Genomic DNA, 18,460 nt, shown 5'->3' on the forward strand with positions numbered 1-18,460 from the left:
ATTTAGTTTTTTAGTTGTAAATAGTTCTTTTTGGGCACATATTTTTTTTTGTAGAGCTTTGCACTGAATGAGAATACTGTCAGTCCGAAAAGAGAAATATCTGATTCCTGCATTCTCTCCTTCGTCTTTTCTTTCTTAGCCCCAGCTTCTTTGATCCACATCCCACACACGTTGCTGCATTAGCTGGGCTGTTTTTCAGGGTGAGTGCTGTGTGGTTCTGTATTCGTAGGCTGTCAACACCGTCAGTACTGATGGGTTTCAGACAGTGTCACCTCACGCAGGCTCACAGTGGAATCGGGGATTGTTTATTGTGACTGAGTTGGAGGTCTATCGTCCACTATTCTTCTGTATTCACTCATTAACTTGGGTGTATTCATTCAGTCATTTTGTGCCTCGAACCTCCCAGTATGATGGAATCTCTCTCTCCCTCTCTCTCGGTGGCCTTCATCCCTCCCTCATTTCTTCATCTGTTACCTAAAGTCCATTTGACCCTGTGTGCTGAGTATGCTGAGAGAGTAATGATGCAGCTGGGGCCATTAAAGATGGGAAACTGACAGCTCTCCTCCCTCGCTTTCATTCACTCCCTTCAAAGAACGATAGACAGCGAATAAAAACAAGAGGAGGAAAAGAGGCAGAGCGATAAATGGAGTCGTCTTAAACAGTGAGTTGCTCAGGAATCCAATCAGGTTCAGCTCAAAAGACCAAACGAAAAACAGTGAAGAATGCAAGAAAATGAGAGAGGCAGAGAAGGAGAGACCCGGTGTCACAGAGGGAGGAAGCCAACTTGAAGGGAGCTCAACTGTTTGAAGCTCAGCCATTTTACTGGGTGAATTGTTTGTGCTTAATGTCTGAATCTGAATTAAGATCTGAAGATGAAGTAAATGTACTGAACAGAATAAATTAGCCAGTCGCCACATGGTCAAATCCATAATGTCTTAACTGACCTTCTAAACTCGACCCTCTAACCCAGGGGTGTCAAACTCAGTTCCTGGAGGGCCGCAGCCCTGCAGAGTTTAGTTCCAGCCCTGCTCCAAAATGCCTCCTTGTAATCTTCAAGCACTCCTGAAGACCTTGATTAGCTGCTTCAGGTGTGTTTAATTAGGGTTGGAGCTAAACTCTGCTGGACTGTGGCCCTCCAGGAACTGAGTTTGACACCCCTGCTCTAACCAATCAGAGTGCAGATGCTGATGATGTAGCCGAATGCAGGAGTTCACATGGATGGCATTTTTTAAAACTGACAGAGAAGTTAAGACCTAAAAAGAGAAATGGCGTAATTCATAATTCAGGCATGTGTAAACAACATACCACCCGTACTTGTGTTTCCACACTTACAAAACAGTTCCATGGTAATATCAAAGGGTTTAGGACATGGTGCGAGAGTAATATTACAGTTTTTGAGCACTCGCTTGATGATAATATCATGTTCTTTGATGGTTGCTTGGATGTAAAAACACATTGGTGTATGAATAAAGGGTTGGGCAAAAATATAAATTATCTGTTAAATCGCAATCTTCATTTTAATGATCCCGACATTGATTTTTAAAATCCCAATATCAATCTTGTACTTTTATTTTAAAGTTTACTTCTGTTTTGGTTGTGTTGATTATTATATCAATTTAAAAAAAAAATAGCAACTGAACTGCATAGTTTTGGCCCTGTTGTTGTTATTTTTTTTTTAATTATTAATATTGTAATGTACCAAGTTAGAGGGTTATCTGTATAATTTACAGCATTAGCTGAGAGAGTATTTATTTCATATGTAAGCAAAATGGACATTATAAATAAAATATACCCAAATAAATCAGAATTGAATCGAGAGCTGGTAAATCAGAATTGAATCAAATCGGGAAATCTATATCAATGCTTAGCCTTATTCTTATACAATAATATGATAAACAGTGGCCCCAAAAAGTTTTTGGACTCTTAAGCCAAACATAAATGTATGAATGTCTTTGCATTATATGGCTTTTAAGGAAACTTAAGGAGAACTGACTTCATGCATCTATTAAAATCACTCTGAGACCAGATTCTTAAAGAAAAGTGAAGTTAGTTCTAAGAAAAGATCTATCATTATTTACTTGCAGATGCCACTTTGTTTGATATTTTCTATATAATATAATGTCTTAAGTGGGACTTAAGTGTCCATATACTTTAGGGCCTCTTTATATGGAAGTATCATGGTGTTACCATCCAATATTATTACTGTACCATGGTACGGCCATAGTACTTTCTTTCAAAAGGCCAACAACTGCTGTAATGTTTTACTGCAGTTGAACACTGCTGAACCTAAATAGCTGCAGTCCAAAAATTATATGAAAACTCATAACAGTGTTTTTTTTTCCCCCAATGTGCCCTCCACACCCAAAATGTTTGCCTGTTTTCAAACCATTTTAAATGAGTCGGAATGCAAATGAGACCGTTTTCTCATTCTTTCTTCATTCTCTCTTCCAACCCGTTGTGTTGTTGTACCCCTGAGGTTCTCATTCCTCACAAATATCTCTTCTCTCTCTTTCCCTCTGTGAATAAAGACTTTCATACTGAGACGTCCTATTAGCTCATTTCCAGTTTACCCATAACGCTTCATAATGTGTTTTTATGTCATATCAGTCATGGCTGTATGGATGAAATTCAGACCCTAAACTCATTCACTCTCTGATTGCAGGATGTCAGGTTGCATTGTTGCTTGAAGATGCATGAATGGAATAAATGAATTCTTAATGTGTGTGTGTGTGTGTGTGTGTGAGACAGAAAGAGAGAGAGGTAGAATGTAACATGAGAAGAATGTTTCCTGCTGAGGTGCTGTTTAGTTTCTGCAGGCTCTTTTTTTTATGGCTCTGTTTGTTAAAAACATCACTCCAGAAAAGTTACTTTCAATTGTGTTTTCTGTCTTTTGTTTCTTCTCATTATGTCTGTAAATATGCATCAAATACAGCAAGTCACTTTATACTACCATACTGTAGTTACCTGTGTGTGCATATTTGTGCTGCAAAGCTTCAAAAGAGCATAAGTATGAATCATTATCATGCTCATTCGTTGGGTCTGGGATTGAACAAACCCCTAATCTTAAGTATTAAACTTCGGCGCAGCACATCCTATGGACATGAATGATACATCAAATCATGAAGCTTTTTGGAGAGAGGTGGGCTATTACTTTATTAACCAGTTGGACTTATGTGGACGATAAAACAGTACAGAATATCATATATACTTGTTGTTGGCTCTTCTGAATTGGGGCAGTAAGCAACCACCTAGAACACTCAAACAGCTATTTAGCAACACCCTAGAAACCACCCACAATGCCCTATCATTGTGGCAGTGACTTCTGCACCACTCACATTATCTTCTGAAAATGCATTGGTTAAATGTAGTTTAGTTCATTTAGTTAAAAAAGAAAAATTAACAAAACGGTGCCACTTGTTTGTCATTCACAGTAAATGTTGACAAAAAACAATGTTGACATTTGAATGGCTTTTATTTTGTTGTTTTGCGAGAGGCAGTGCATGTGAGTTAGTATCTGTTTTTCTGGGTCAGAGCATTTAAGTTTGGGTCAGCTGAGCTTGACTCTCTCTCTTTCTCTCTGGTGACTTACACATGGTGTGTCATGGCAAACATTTTAATGACACTATAAAATGAAAATTTTTGAAGAGTTTGGTGGCTTTTAGTCAGTGCCTATTAGCTTTGAAGCCGTCTATATGATAATGGACTCCTAAAAGTTCACAAAATTAACCTTTAGTATCTATACGCATTTAAAATGTACAGTCTTAATCTTCTGGGGAAACTGATCAAAAATATTGATGATTCATGCTGCACTACACAGATTTTTATCCAATCAAATGCTTTCTAGAATGCAAATGTCCAAACTTCCTGTTTCAATAGGAAATAGTTCAACTCAGGAAAGAAAACTGCACCTGCCAAGAGATTTCAGGAGTTGTTTAAGCTGTCTTCTGTGGTCTCAGCCTTGGGTTTTAGTTTTGGGGAATCAGTGGTTGGGGATTGCCTTGAAGTTAAACATGTGACTTAAGATGGCGCCATACTAGCAGATTTTTACAGTGATTTTCAGGTGTTAGCTTTAATGTAATTGCCGGCCAGGCGGAGAGAGAGGAAGCATGCATTAGCATCTGCCAGTGGGAGGTCGTTAATCCCTTGACCATCTGGACTCCCTGAGGAGTTATAAGCTTCAAAAGCTGAAAAAGCACATCAGGCTTGCTTGAAAAAATCGGTATGTCATAGAGTCGGGCACTTGTGTTCTCGTCAAGTGACCAATGAGCTTCTTCTTTTACTGAAGAACTGACATGACGTCAACCTAATCTGAAAGTTTTCATCTGTGATCACACAGCTGCATATCGTTGTACGGCAAGCCTTGAGGAGATCAATACATAATCACACACTTTCACAAGGTATGATACTCCATGAATCGCTTTCTAAATCACCCTAAAATCGGGTGATTGCTTTTATAACATCCCTTCAATTAAAAATACGGCTGTATAAATGTGTACATTCATAGGCCTGTATTGTATATAATTCATATAACTTTTTTCTTCTTTTAGATGAATCTCTTTGACTAGGATTCTGTTATATAATTTGTCTGTCATTACTTATGTATGTCATCAATCAACTTAACTGTAAAAATACATAGTTATATAAGGAAAATATGGTTTAGTATATTACATGTAAAAAATATATTATAATGATATCAGATGTATTTTGTGCAATTTATACAAATCAGATGTCAAGGTAAGGGGGTCATCTTACCTTTGAAGATGCTAAATTTATATCTACAGTGCTGTGGAAAAGTATTTGGCCCCCATCCCGATGTCTTCTGTTTTTGTGCATATCTCATACTAAAACAAAATCTAACATAAAACAAAGGCAGTCTGAGTAAACACAAAATACAGTTTTTAAATGATAATGTTATTTATTGAAGCAAAAAAGTTATCCAAAACCAACTGGGCCTGTGTGAAAAAGTACTAAATTCCCAAATCTATGAAACTAGACACCCAGGCCTGATTACTGCCTGCCCTGTTCAATCAAATCAACACCTAAATAGACATTTTTCAGCAGTATGAAGTTGACTAAAAGGTCTCACCCAGTAGCACACTATGCCAAGGTTGAAAGAAATTCCAGAAATGATGAGGAAAAAGGTGATTGAAATACATCAGTCTGGGAAGGATTACTAAGCCATTTCAAAGGCTCTGGGACTCCAAAGAACCACAGTGAGAGACATTATTTCCAAATGGCGACGACTTATCCAGGAAGTCACAAAAAAGCCAAGGGCAACATCCAAGGGACTGCAGGCCTCTCTCACATCAATAAAGGTCACTGTTCATAACTCCACTATCAGAAAGACACTGGCCAAAAATGGCATCCATGGAAGTGTGGCGGGGCGAAAACCACTGCTAACCCAGAAGAACATTAAGTCTCCTCTGAATTTTGCCAAAACACACCTTGATTATTCTCAAAGCTTTTGGGAGTGTGTTCTGTGGACTGATGAGTCGAAAGTGGAACTGTTTGGAGGACAGGGCTTCCGTTACATCTGGCGTAAATCAAACACAGATTTCCACCAAGAGAACATCATAAATATGGTTAAGCATGGTGGTGGTAGTGTGATGGTGTGGGGATGCTTCGCTGCTTCAGGGCCAGGGCGATTTGCAATAACTGTGGGAAACATGAATTCTGCTCTCTACCAGAAAATTCTAAAGGAGAACGTCCGGTCATCAGTCCATGAGTTGAAGCTCAAGCACAACTGGGTTATGCATCAAGACAATGATCCAAAACATAGGAGTAAGTCCACCTCTGAATGGCTCAAAAGAAGATAAATTAAAGTTTGAGTGGCCTAGTCAAAGTCCTGACTTGAACCCGATTGATATGCTGTGGCAGGACCTTAAACGGGAAGTTCATGCTCGAAAACAATCCAATGTGGCTGAACTAAAGCAGTTCTACAAAGAAGAGTGGGACAAAATTCCACCACAGCATTGTGAAAGACTGATCTCTAGTTATCAGATGCGTTTGTTTGCAGTTGTTGCTGCTAAAGGTGGCACAACCAGCTATTAAGTTTAAGGGGGCAGTTAGTTTTTCACATGGGTGATATACTGTAGATGTTGGATGACATTTTTGCTTCAGTAAAAAAAAAAAAAAACATTTGAAAACTGTATTTTGTGTTTACTCAGGTTGCCTTTGTTTTATGTTATATCGTGTTTGAAGATCTAAATAAATGTAGTATGAAAAATACACAAAAACAGAAGAAATCAGGATTTGTGTTCACATAATTGCAAAGAGTCTATTTTGGGCATTAGTTTTCTTTCTGGTTTGGGCGTGAGGTAGAGCATAGATTTGGTGCTTTTATTTCAAGTGGCACATCAATCCCCCAAGTTACTTTCTCCTGTTTGTCAACACACCAAGTTTGTAGACTAGATATATACACTGTTGTTATTATTTCATGAGGATTTTATAGTACTTTGGTTCTTTTGGGAGTTGAACTGGCAACCTGCTGGGTAGTGGCCCACTTCTCAAAACACAGGTTTATTTGTCATCTGAGAAGTCTGTTTGCTGCATCTGTATTACTGAAGAGATGATATGCTGCTTGGCCAAAAAAAAGTTGCATAGTTTGTTTCGTTGGACCACCTTTATCTTTGATTACAGCATGCATTTGTCGTGGCATTGTTTCAACAACCTTATGTAATGTTACAACATTTATTTCCATCCATTTTTGGCCGAGATCTTTATTGATGACGGGAGAGTTCAACCACTCCGTAAAGTCTTCTTCAGCACATCCCAAAGACCTTCAGTGGGGTTAAGGTCAGGACTCTGGTGGCCAATTCATGTGTGAAAATTATTCCTCATGCTCCCTGAACCACTCTTTCACAATTTGAGCCTGATAAATCTTGGCATTGTCGTCCTGGAATATGCCTGTGCCGTCTGAGAAGAAAAAATCCATTGATGGGATAACCTGGTCATTCAGTACAGTCAGGTAGTCAGCTGACTTCATTTTATGGCCACAAAATGTTGCTGAGCCTAGACCTGACCAATTGAAGCAAACCCAGATAATAACACTGCCTCCAGAGGCTTGTACAGTGGGCACTATGCATGACGGGTGCATAGCTTCATGCGCTTCCCTTCTTACCCTGACGTGCCCATCGCTTTGGAATAGGGTAAATCTGGACTCATCAGACCACATGACTAGCAAACTGAAGTAGTTTTTTCCAATTAGCCTCACTAACAATTGGCTTCCTTGTGGCCACACAGCTGTTCAGTCCCAATCCTGTAAGTTCTCGTCGCATTGTGCATGTGGAAATGCTCTTACTTTCACTATTAAACATAGCTGTGAGTTCTACTGTTGATTTTTTTTTATGATGTGACTTCAAGCGTTTTTGTGATCTCCGATCACTATCTTTCAAGATTTTTTTCCGACCACATTTCTTCCACGAAACTGATGGTTCACCACTATCCTTCCAGGTTTTAATAATGTGTTGGTCAGTTCTTAACCCAATTCCAGGGATTTCAGCAATCTCCTTAGTTTTTTTCTTTGCTTGAAGCAGGCCAATATTTTGCCCCTTCTGAAACACAGTAACTTCTTTTCCACGACCACGGGATACGTCTTCTGACATGGCTGTTTAAGAAATGAGAAGCTACACACTGCATCAGTTAGGATTAAAAGAATTGTTGCCAGCTGAAACATATTAATCACTACAATAATGATCCATTCATAGGCTCTTAAGTATCTGCTTATTTAAATCCAAACGCCGAATTTAAAAAAAAAAAAAATTTTGGCCAGGCAGTGTATGTCATAAAGGGGTCTGAGAGTGTGCAGGTGTCATCCATGAGGCCATATGCCAGTGTTCAGGGATGGAAACACTGCCATGTGGCTCGTTAGCAAAATGCTTATTATGTTGTCAGCATCATTAGGAGTCACAACAGCAGCCATTTTATTGAGTTGGGGCGCCTGCTGTTCTTCCTGTTGTGCCCCTGTGTGTGTGCACCAGTGTAGAAGGCTGGCATTAAACCTAGACATTACCTCACTCCTGGGCAGACGACCCATTACGATGCTCAGCAGGCTGCAGGAGAGAGAGAGGTGAAAAAAAAAAAAACTCAATACCTGGTGATTATACTCACACACACACACACACACACACACACACCACACACACACACTGCAATGCATCACATCTGCAGGCGACCTATCATGGCTTTGCAGATAGCAATCCCCCAGTCATAAACTCAGTCACACAAACAGACAATTTCCCCTTCCTCCTGTCTCACACACCATGTCCTGCAGGGATTGGTGTGAATATCACAGAATGCAGCTTTCAGAAAAGAAGGAAGTGTCTCGGTGATAGTGTCAAGGCTGCCATTTTTATTCTTGCAGTTATATTATAAGTTATAACTGGAATGTTTTCACTTGTCTGTGTCTCGATGTTTTTCAGAACTTTCCCTCTGTCGACAGAGCAGGTTGCACAATTTTATAGCTGCCATACAGACATGGGATGGCTTGTGAAAAAAGCCTGTCATCAAGACAGACTCACCATGTAATTTTGTTCCTTGCCGTAATCTGTAGAACAGCACTTGCATTTTAAATATCCAGTCTTTGGCTGTTTGGTGGACAAGTTGTATAATCTTGTAATGTGTGTGTTTGTTGTCCGTTTAATGATTATTAACGATATATCTTTTATAAACCTCAACACTGATTCTCTCTAACAACCTTTTCACAAGGGTGACCAGCAGGATTATGATCTCTGCTAGTCACCAGCTCCTGAGTCATGATATATTGGGTTGAACTAGAGAATTGTCTTAGCGTGTCTGTTTTTCGTAACTATTTGGCTACTACCACCATATTATTATTATTTTTTTACTCACCCTCATATTGTTCCAAACCTGTATGAATTTCTTTCCTCTGTGGAACACAAAAGGCAGAATGTTGGCCTCAGTTGCCATTCACTTTCATTGCATCTTTTTTCATACAATGAAACTGAATGGTGACTGAGGCTGTCAGTCCCTAACATTTTACCTAACATCTTTTTGTGGTAAACTTGAAGGAATAGTTCACCCAAAAATGAAAATTCTCTCATCATTTACTCACCTGAATGCCATCCCAGATGTGTATGACTTTCTTCTGCAGAACACAAATTAAGATTTTTAGAAGAATGTTTCAGCTGTGTTGGTGCATTCAATGTAAGTGAATGGTGGCCAGAATTTTGATGCTCCAAAAAGCATATAAAGGCAGCATGAGAGTAATCCATATGACTCCAGAGGTTAAACCCATGTCTGAGGTAATGATGAAAGAATTTTATTTTTGAGGTTCACTAACTATAGCTTCAGGCAAATGCAGGTGTTATCAGATAAATGTCGCAGAATCAATGTGAAATGTTCGTTTTAGTTGAACAAGACATGTTTTTTGTGTGGTGAGAAACCTTTTTGAGCTCCATTCCCTTGACCATACACTTCTGTGCGGCTAGGGGGAGACACTAGGTAGCGCTGTCCATCAAACAGCAACAGAAACCCCAAATGGTTGAACTTCCTTACTGATATGGAGTGTCTCTATAAAAAAGATGGTTACATTGTTTAATCTTTTGATCAGTTTTTATTATATTTTTGTCACAATTTTGTATTTTAATGCACTTTGTTTAAAAATTAATTGCATGTTTTATGATGTAGAAATGAGATGGTGTGGTACCCTATGTTGTGGCAAATCTCTTACCTCTAAAGCATCCCCGGTAGCATTAGCATGCTGAGAGTATCAACCTAATTGGCCCAGAGACTTCCTCCTCAGACAGCCATTCAAATTCAGACTTGACTCCTAAACTCCCTACTTTGTCTCTCCCCCATTTCTGCTTTAAACCGGGGGGATGTGTCTGTCTGCAATACGTGTGTGTTGGCTTGACTTGACTTCCAAACTAGACTTCAGACAGATAAATGTCATTTTATTCCCCTGAGGGATGAATTGCTAACTAGGGGTGAGATTTTAAACGTTAAAATTTCATTTCGTTGACTCTGCCCCAGCCTGGAATGATAGTATATTTTTATTCAGTGGGGTAAAATGTTTTAATTGTGGTCTTAATTTTGCACAAGGAATGAACGTGTTTTTATTGAGAAGCTTTTGATCTGGATCAAAACTTGAACTTAGTGTCTGGATATCAGTAGAAATTAAATGCAATATAACTAACCTGTGAGATATCTTTTTGAACTGACCAATAATTTAAGATACAAAGATACGAAATGTGTCGCCAGACAGCAGGGTCACCCCGAGGTCAGCCCCGTACAATGCTCGCCTTGACTGCTGGGTGGGGGTGGATGCTTACAGGGGGGGGGGTGGAGCGCAAATCAGCCGGGTTTATCCCACAAACGCAGATTTTCAGTTGAACCGGAGGGGTCAGAGAGAGTAGACGGGCTTGGTTTTTAGTAATAAGCGCGAAGTGAAGCGGTCACCGGGGAGCATGTAGTGAAGAACAGCATGTCAAGGCTGCTGGCGCGCGCTCTCAGTTTCAGCGCGATCTGTTGGATGTGCTCACACCGGCTGGATCGCGCGCCGACTACAGTATCTCGCGTGCTCCATGCAAAACATCACCGTACCGGATGGCTCGAACGTCACATGCGGATCCCAACTCCAGGGAATGGAGATTTGTGAGTGTTTTTATGTCGCGGTAAATGATGTCAGAACGCTTCTTTGCGACTTGAGCGCGAGCTTGTAGTTGTAGTTTGAACACTTGAGTGCGTTTTATTTCATTTCGCCTCCTGCAGTCTCGTATGGCTGTCAGCTCTTATCAGCGGTTTTCGTGCGCGGTATGTTTCCGCCAATGTCTGATCTCAGCACGTCGCGATATCAGCAATCTGTCTCTGTACGTGTGTAGTCTGTAAAACCAGACAGTGTTTTAACTCTAGGCAGGAGCAAATGTCTACTGCCTTCCGGACTTTATAAACAAAGAGCCTCTGACTAGACGACACGACGTTAGTTTATGGTGACAGCTTATTTATGATATGTAAGTTACCAGAACTATTCAAATTTGATTATACTACTTGTTCCATTTTAATTGCTGTAAAATCGTGTTTTATTTTTTTTATCTAGTTTGCCAGAGCCAAACGTTTCACATGCACGTGACAGTAATGAGAATACAAATTGTCGGCTTAAACTGTTTCTAAGATACATTTGGTAAAAGCACCCAGCTTAGTAGCTGCACTAATTAAACTTTGCTACTGGATGAAATGTTCATGTGCTATCAGCCCTTACGAATTTTACATGGTAACCATAGCTTTTGCAAAGACACCACTTACTATAGTTATTGTTACTACTGCACAGTCATAATAAATATAAGATCTCTTTTGAATGCTGTTAGAAGCTTTCACAGACTTTTTATGACAATGCTGGCTAATATCAAGATATCACAGTTTTTCTGTAGTAACATACCATCTATGGTATTTTGGCGCAAACTAGTTTCTAAACACCTGTGATATTAGGTTGACACTATTAGTATTGATGCTGGTATAAAAACTAGTTTTTAAACATTATCATGCTATGCTTGTTAACAAGTGAACATTTCTTCTTATTTTTAGCTTAAGAGACATTCATGGATATGGAAGATGCTATTAAAGTGAGATTTGTAGTAGAAATAATAATAGGATTTATCTGTCTGTCTGTTCAAATCATTGATGTATTTCTGTGTGTTATGGTGTTCAGCTGCTCTGGCTGCCTTGGTGGATGACAGCTCTGTGAAACACAGACTCCTCTGTTCTTGGAGTGAAAAGTTCATATTCGGTCTGGATCATAAATTATGAATTTAGTCCTGGGGAATTCCCACACAGTAGGTAGAAAAGGCCTTTCAGTAGTTTTTTTTTGGGGGGGGGGGTCTATGCTAGAAACTAACATATGCTACAGAATGTGACATTTCTGCTGAATATGTACGCACCGTTTTGAATTCTGAATACTTAATCTCTGTTACAAATACATCTTTAAAAGCATCGAGGCCAAAAGCTGGCTGAAATAAGAGGCGGGAGGAACACAGCCTTTGAAGGAGGCTCTGAAGGAACATGGATATGAAAAGCTATTTATTTGGTAATGTATATAATACTTGAAAAAATTGTAAACAAATCTATCCTCAGAAATTGAAGCAAATGGATTGTCTTTTGGAAAAGCGGCCTCTCTTGGTCCTGGCTCCATGGTGAGCTCACCACACTGAAAGCTGTGCCGGGTTAAGCAGCCCCGAGGTGCCACTATGAATTATTGATAAAGGCCAGTGTCGTCATGCCAGTCTGAGTGCTTTTGGCATTACCCAGGATGATCCTGATGCCCACGCACAATGGCCTGCTTTAACGAGTGGCCCCAGCTCAGTTCAGCTCAAATTTTAATTTCTCTTCATGACTTCATGTGTGATAAGAGTAGTGAAACTTGTACTGCAGATGCAAAAACTACAAATTTTGTCAATATTGAGACCAAAGTCAGGTCTCATATTTTCGCTCAAAAATGCTAATTTTCAGAGAAAACTGAGCATTATAGTGTCGTTTTTGCCTTTGTAGGGAAGTGTAGTCTTTAAGTAGCACAGTTTCTTTATGTCCCCACCCATATTGGGAACAGATCTTGCTCCAAGCCAGGCCCAAACTTATAACCGACTGCATATAAACTGCTTGTTCTGCTTGAGGCTTTAAAAGCAGCACTGCAGCTGATTAAGAACAGTGTAGGATCTAGCCTCGGTGAGTGACTCATTAGCCACGACATCCTAAGTAAACCAAGGAACGAGCTGAGCTTCGTTAGAAATCCATACAATACTTTTTGTTTTACGTTAAACAGGACCACCCATGAAGGATGAAGTTTTAATAAGGGCTGGGTGTGGCTAACAACAACAACACGACTTTGCGGAATAAAGAACCTGCTCTCTCCTCTTATTCCTTCATCCCGGTCTTCATCTCTCCCTTTCACTTCTTACTGAACTCGCTCTTTGGAAATTTCACTGGTGAACTCTGTCCCACCCGAGCTCTAATGTTCTCAGATGGAGTAGTGTGATTCTCAGCACTGAAGCTGTTCCTGCAAGTTCAGCTAGCGGTCATGGAGGAATGTTTTAGAAAGAAGAGCTTTTTTTTCCTCCAACTGATCTTTTAGAAACTCCCTTCATAGCTAAGTATGCCCTCAGGCAGACTGTTCCGCTTCTTGCACCTTTTTAAATGAAATAAAGAAGGGGAAAAAAACGTGTCTGGCAAGGTTTTTATAATCCCAGTCATGGTTGTTAGAGTTTGTGGGCTTGGTGAGCTGATGTTTAGTACACAACATTTGTGTGTGTGTAGGTCGCCACACCTTAGCCGTCATCCTTTGTGGTCACATCCACCCTGTGAATGTGGAGTCTAAAATAAGCAATGGTTATATTCGGCTCAGGCGAACATTTGAGGCTATTATTTATTATAAAAGGAACAAACTTGAAATGTTTCCAAAGAAAAATATGTGCTTGCAAAGTCTGTCTTTCCCCTTCAAAGTCTGTATTCTTTTAAATAATCTCTTTATTGACTGTGAAAGCTCCCGTGTGGCATAGCTACAGAGATCAGGCTGCGTTGGCGTGCGTGGCTGTAATGCCCGTTTCAGATTGTCTGTGCTGTTTATTTGGTGGCTCCTCTCCTGGGCTGGGCTAGATGCCCACTCCCCTGGTGCCCAACAGGGTGCCAGTCTGCCAGCTTGTTTTGTGTTGTTCTCTCACTGTCCCTGCATGCCTCTGGCTTTTTCATCTCAGCACACGGACAACCTGTGTGATCAGTCCTTTACAAACACCCTCAGACAGGTTTGTCAAGCCTTTTTTTATTTATATTTTGTGACTTTCACCATCAGGTGTATACTCAGCAACTATCTATTAACAAAACTGTTTTGTATATATAAAATGCCACATTATGAGCCTAAACTAGGGAATAATGTACGGATCAAGTTTTAAATGGTCAAAATGCTCATTGATGTCTTAACGCTGATGCTCTGAAGCGCCTGTGAAAACACTTTGATGTTATAGGAGTGCCTTGACTGCGACAGACATGCTGGCAAACAAAATCACTGCACTTGTCAATTCAACCTATCTCACCGAATATCCTGTGGTGTAGCTGTGGCATTTTGGTTGGTCTTTATTTGTTGTAAATAAAGAAATATGACATGAAAGGCCATGTGTTACATTGATTTTACCATGGTAATGGGGTGTTCTTGGGCATGAAGTGAAGCGAAGTGCTTAAAACCCCCTTACCCACGGTAAAATCACAGTAACACATGTACTCGAGTGGCTTATTGCTTTTATAAAGTGGAAGCAACAGCAGAGTCCTGTACATGGGCGGGTACCCGATGGGTGAACCGCTAATGTTTGATGTAACGGGTGGAAAAATATTTACATTTGTCATTTGCGGTGCGGGTCGGGAATCAATAGGCACAGGCCGAACTGCGGGTCAAATAGCCAAGGCAAGTGACGCCTGCATCTGTACAGTCATATGCACTGTGCATACCGTGAGCGCTTCGATTGTGAAACATTTACTCTCCGAATATTTCATCAATCATGAAGTGTGTCCAGCATTTCTGTTTGGCGAATGAATAATTATTTTGAGTCGATTCTTTTCAGTGAATTGGCCAAACAGGCTTGCAAAACGGTCTGAATCTATTCGTGATTCAGTAGAATTCGTTCAGAGCACTCTCTGAATCATTTGAAGCTTGAAAGCTCTTTAGTTTGTTAAATGAAGCTTAACATCTTTGTGTTTGTTTTTGAGTTGCCACAGTATGCAATAGACTGGCATGTCTTAAGGTCAATATAAGGTCAAAAATGGCAAAAAAGAAACGGCTTTCCTAGAAACTCATCAGTCAATCATTGTTTTGAGGAATGAAGGCTATACAATGCTTGAAATTGCCAAAAAAAAAACAAAAAAAAACTGAAAATTTCATACAAAGGTGTACACTACAGTCTTCAAAGGACAGTTGGATCTTACAAGGACAGAAAGAGATGTGGAAGGCCAGATGTACAACTAAACGAGGATAAGTACATCAGAGTCTCTAGTTTGAGAAATAGATGCCTCACATGTCCTCAGCTGACAGCTTCATTGAATTCTACCTGCTCAACACCAGTTTCATGTACAACAGTAAAGAGAAGACTCAGGGGTGCAGGCCTTATGGGAAGAATTGCAAAGAAAAAGCCACTTTTGAAACAGAAATAGTTAGAAAAGGTTAGAGTGGGCAATGAAACACAGATATTGGACAACAGATAATTGGAAAAGAGTGTTGTGGATCTTAACCCCATTGAGCTTTTGTGGGATCAGCTAGACTGTAAGGTGTGTGAGAAGTGCCCGACAAGACAGCCACATCTATGGCAAGTGCTACAGGAAGTGTGGGGTGAAATGTCACCTGAGCATCTGGACAAACTGACAGCTAGAATGCCAAGGATATGCAAAGCTGTCATTGCTGCATGTGGAGGATTTTTTGATGAGAATTCTTTGAAGTAGTTTAAGAAATTCTGATTTTATTTTATTTTTTATTTTTATTTTTTTTTTCAAATTGTAATAGTAAATTTTCACATTATGAATGTCCTGACTATACATTGTGATCAGTTGAATGCCACTTTGGTGAATAAAAGTACCAATTTCTTTCCATAAGAGCAAAATCTGTACATTATTCCAAACTTTTGGCCACCGTGTAATTCATACCAAACTCGTATGACTTTATTTTGTTCCATAAAACACTAAAGTTGATGTAAGGCAGAAAATAAGTCTAATGTTACCCACCATTCACTTTCATTGTATGGAAAAAAAAGATGCAATAAAAGTGAACTGTGACCGAGGCTAGCATTTTGCCTAACATTTCCTTTTGTGTTCCATGGAAGAAAGAAATTAATTTGGGTTTGGAAGGATATGAGAGTGAGTACATGATTTTTGGGCAAACTGTCCCTTTAAATTGACTGAATAAACAATTCCTCCACCAAGTATTCAAAATCATTAAATTCACTCTAGGCTGTTGATATTAGCAATGTTGTAGGGCTGCACATATCATAATAATCATAATTGTTGATTATTTCCCTTGTCATTTTAATTACAATTATTAATTTCTAGTAATATAATTTACATTAAAAAAAAAAATTTTTAGGGCAGTTGCATGCCATATTGTTTATTTAGGCTACACATCCAAAGCGAGCTGAGAATTGTGTTCATGTAAGACATAAAACCTACATCAGACTAAGGCTGGGCGATATTGCCAAAAATATTATCACAATATTCTTTTTCATATCGTTCGATATTGAAATTTATCCCGATATACATGCACATTTGCACATTGCACTTTTTTTATTTTTTATTTCCAAATTGGCAGAAGAAAAGAAAGAAAAAAAAACCTAAACAGTTAAAATAGCCTTTACAAAACTGCATTGGGGCCTAGAAATAGCCAAAGCAGTGGGGTCTGACGGATCTTCTACAAAATATTAAAATATTTTATAGAGTTCACGAATTGAGTGCAGTTGGAAATTAATGTTAAAAGAACATCTGTTCGTTTTGAAGCATAATGACAGCAGTCCAGTATTTGTTTGAATATTTTTTTTTTAATTCGAATTATATATTTTTATATTTCTTTATATTCAGATACCCAATTATGGGGGAATAGAAGCCCTTGTGACTGAGGAATGAAACTGTATGGGGGTTCAGGGGTATCCCCTGAGAGAAAATTTAGAACATGTAAAAGAGTGAATGGACCATTTTTATATTTTCATTATAGTGAGAAAGGGTAACTAGTAATTTTATTGTCTTGTCATCCGTGCCAGAGATGATGACATCTGATTAATTTTCACAAAATTAGAATGGCAATCTATTTGTTTATTATTAAAGACTCGATACATGCTGATTTATAAAGCTAAATTTAGAAGGAAAAAAACGTTATGGTCTAAAGCCGCTTTGGAACCACATTAACTTATGTGGCACCTCTTGTCTACTCTCATGCGGGGAAAAGAGGCAATGCATCCGGAGCGGGACAGGGCATGAATGAAGCGTGTTCGTTGCTAGAGAAAAATATTCAAGAATGCAGCCCAGAAAGATCAGAGCTGGTGTACACAGCACTGTTGTTTTGTCGCACTGCTCACTAGAGACGATGAGAGGATGCAACCATCGTCATGAAGTCTTATGGGTCCAGATGGAATCAATCCGGGGTCTGGACTCGGACCATTGTAGCCTAGTCGCTAGCAAGGCATCTATCTTAGCAACTTCATACAGTCTGAGAAAGACGAACTGCTTGCGTTTTTAACGACACGCGCCTGATCGTCTAGATATTGAACATTGGCTAAATATCGAAAATTACTCAAATGCTTGTCATCGATATCATATCACGATACCATATCATTTTTTCTTTTTTTTTATAAATCATCTCGGACTGTGTTAAATTCACTCTTTTGGACTGTTACTGTTATCCATATGCATATGGAATCTGTGTGCGCAGAAATCTCTACAGAATTGGGACACACATCATTCACAAATTTCCACACACTTCCTGCCAATTGTGTGTGTGTTTATTAAATATTTTAACTAATTTAATAATACCTTCAGTGGGGGGGCCTGGGTAGCTCAGTGAGTAAAGACGCTGACTACCACCCCTGGAGTTGCGAGTTCGAATCCAGGGTGTGCTGAGTGACTCCAGCCAGGTCTCCTAAGCAACCAGATTGGCCCGGTTGCTAGGAAGGGTAGAGTCACATGGGGTAACCTCCTCATGGTCACCATAATGTGGTTCTTGCTCTCGGTAGGGAGTGAAGAAACAAAAGAATCAGATACTGTCTGAACCTAGACTAATCTAAACACTTATTCATTGTTGCAATATCCATTTAGTAGTCAGTTCCAAGTAGTCAGTTCCAGCTCTGTTACCGAAGCCAAGAACATTTTGGTCCTTATTGAATGTGATCAGATTTTAGTTTTTTTTGTTGAAGTGTTGATTAGTGGTAGCACACTCTGATAGAGTTGTGTGTTGTATGTACACAGCAGGCAGGGTTTGACATCAGGTAAGCACACCTGCTCCTCTTTTCCAGTACTAGCTTGGCATGATGCAGTGTCTCGTGCAGGGTGCCCATCTCTTAGACCGTCTGGAAAAGCTGTGTTTGTGTATGTTTGTCGGGTACCAGGTGTTATGTGCAATGCTGTAAATGATTTAGGATTGGTGTGTGTTTTGTGGAATAAGGCATCTTGACAGATCTGGCATCTAGACGGATTCCATCCCCCCCCCCTCATGTTAGCTGAATGTAAGATTAGAGGGGGGCCAGGTGAACATGAGCACTAGGGCTGGGTATTGATATAGATTTCCAGAATCAATTAAATTCCGATTCACAAGCTCTCGATTCGATTCTGGTTTCGATTAAATATCGATTCATATAGATTCATATTTCAGTTATAATCTTGTTCTTTTGCTTACAAATAAAACTAATTATCTCCCAGCTAACGCTGTTAATTATACAGGGGACCTTTTAACTAGGTACATTAAGAAAATATTAATTTTACTATTAAATATCAT

General features: G+C 39.5%; 2 protein-coding genes across 6 annotated transcripts in view; both read left to right on the forward strand.

The window, feature by feature from the left end:
• LOC127452802 (low-density lipoprotein receptor class A domain-containing protein 4-like) overlaps positions 1 to 18,460 on the forward strand; it is a 79,215-nt gene that overhangs the window by 39,145 nt on the left and 21,610 nt on the right. Inside the window, exon 1 of one of the 5 annotated variants that reach the window (XM_051718529.1) lies at positions 10,373 to 10,614. The exons of 3 other annotated variants lie outside the window; for them this stretch is intronic. In XM_051718529.1, the coding sequence (XP_051574489.1) occupies positions 10,545 to 10,614 (70 nt within the window). In that variant the 5' untranslated portion in view covers positions 10,373 to 10,544. Of the gene's footprint in view, positions 1 to 10,372; positions 10,615 to 10,832; positions 10,971 to 18,460 lie in introns of those variants that run through there. One more of the 5 variants, XM_051718531.1, reaches the window with a different exon arrangement.
• Positions 1 to 18,460, forward strand: part of LOC127452801 (melanocortin receptor 5-like) — a 75,018-nt gene that overhangs the window by 11,780 nt on the left and 44,778 nt on the right. The window lies entirely within an intron of this gene.

Source organism: Myxocyprinus asiaticus, chromosome 15 (assembly GCF_019703515.2).
Source record: "Myxocyprinus asiaticus isolate MX2 ecotype Aquarium Trade chromosome 15, UBuf_Myxa_2, whole genome shotgun sequence".
NCBI lineage: Eukaryota > Metazoa > Chordata > Actinopteri > Cypriniformes > Catostomidae > Myxocyprinus > Myxocyprinus asiaticus.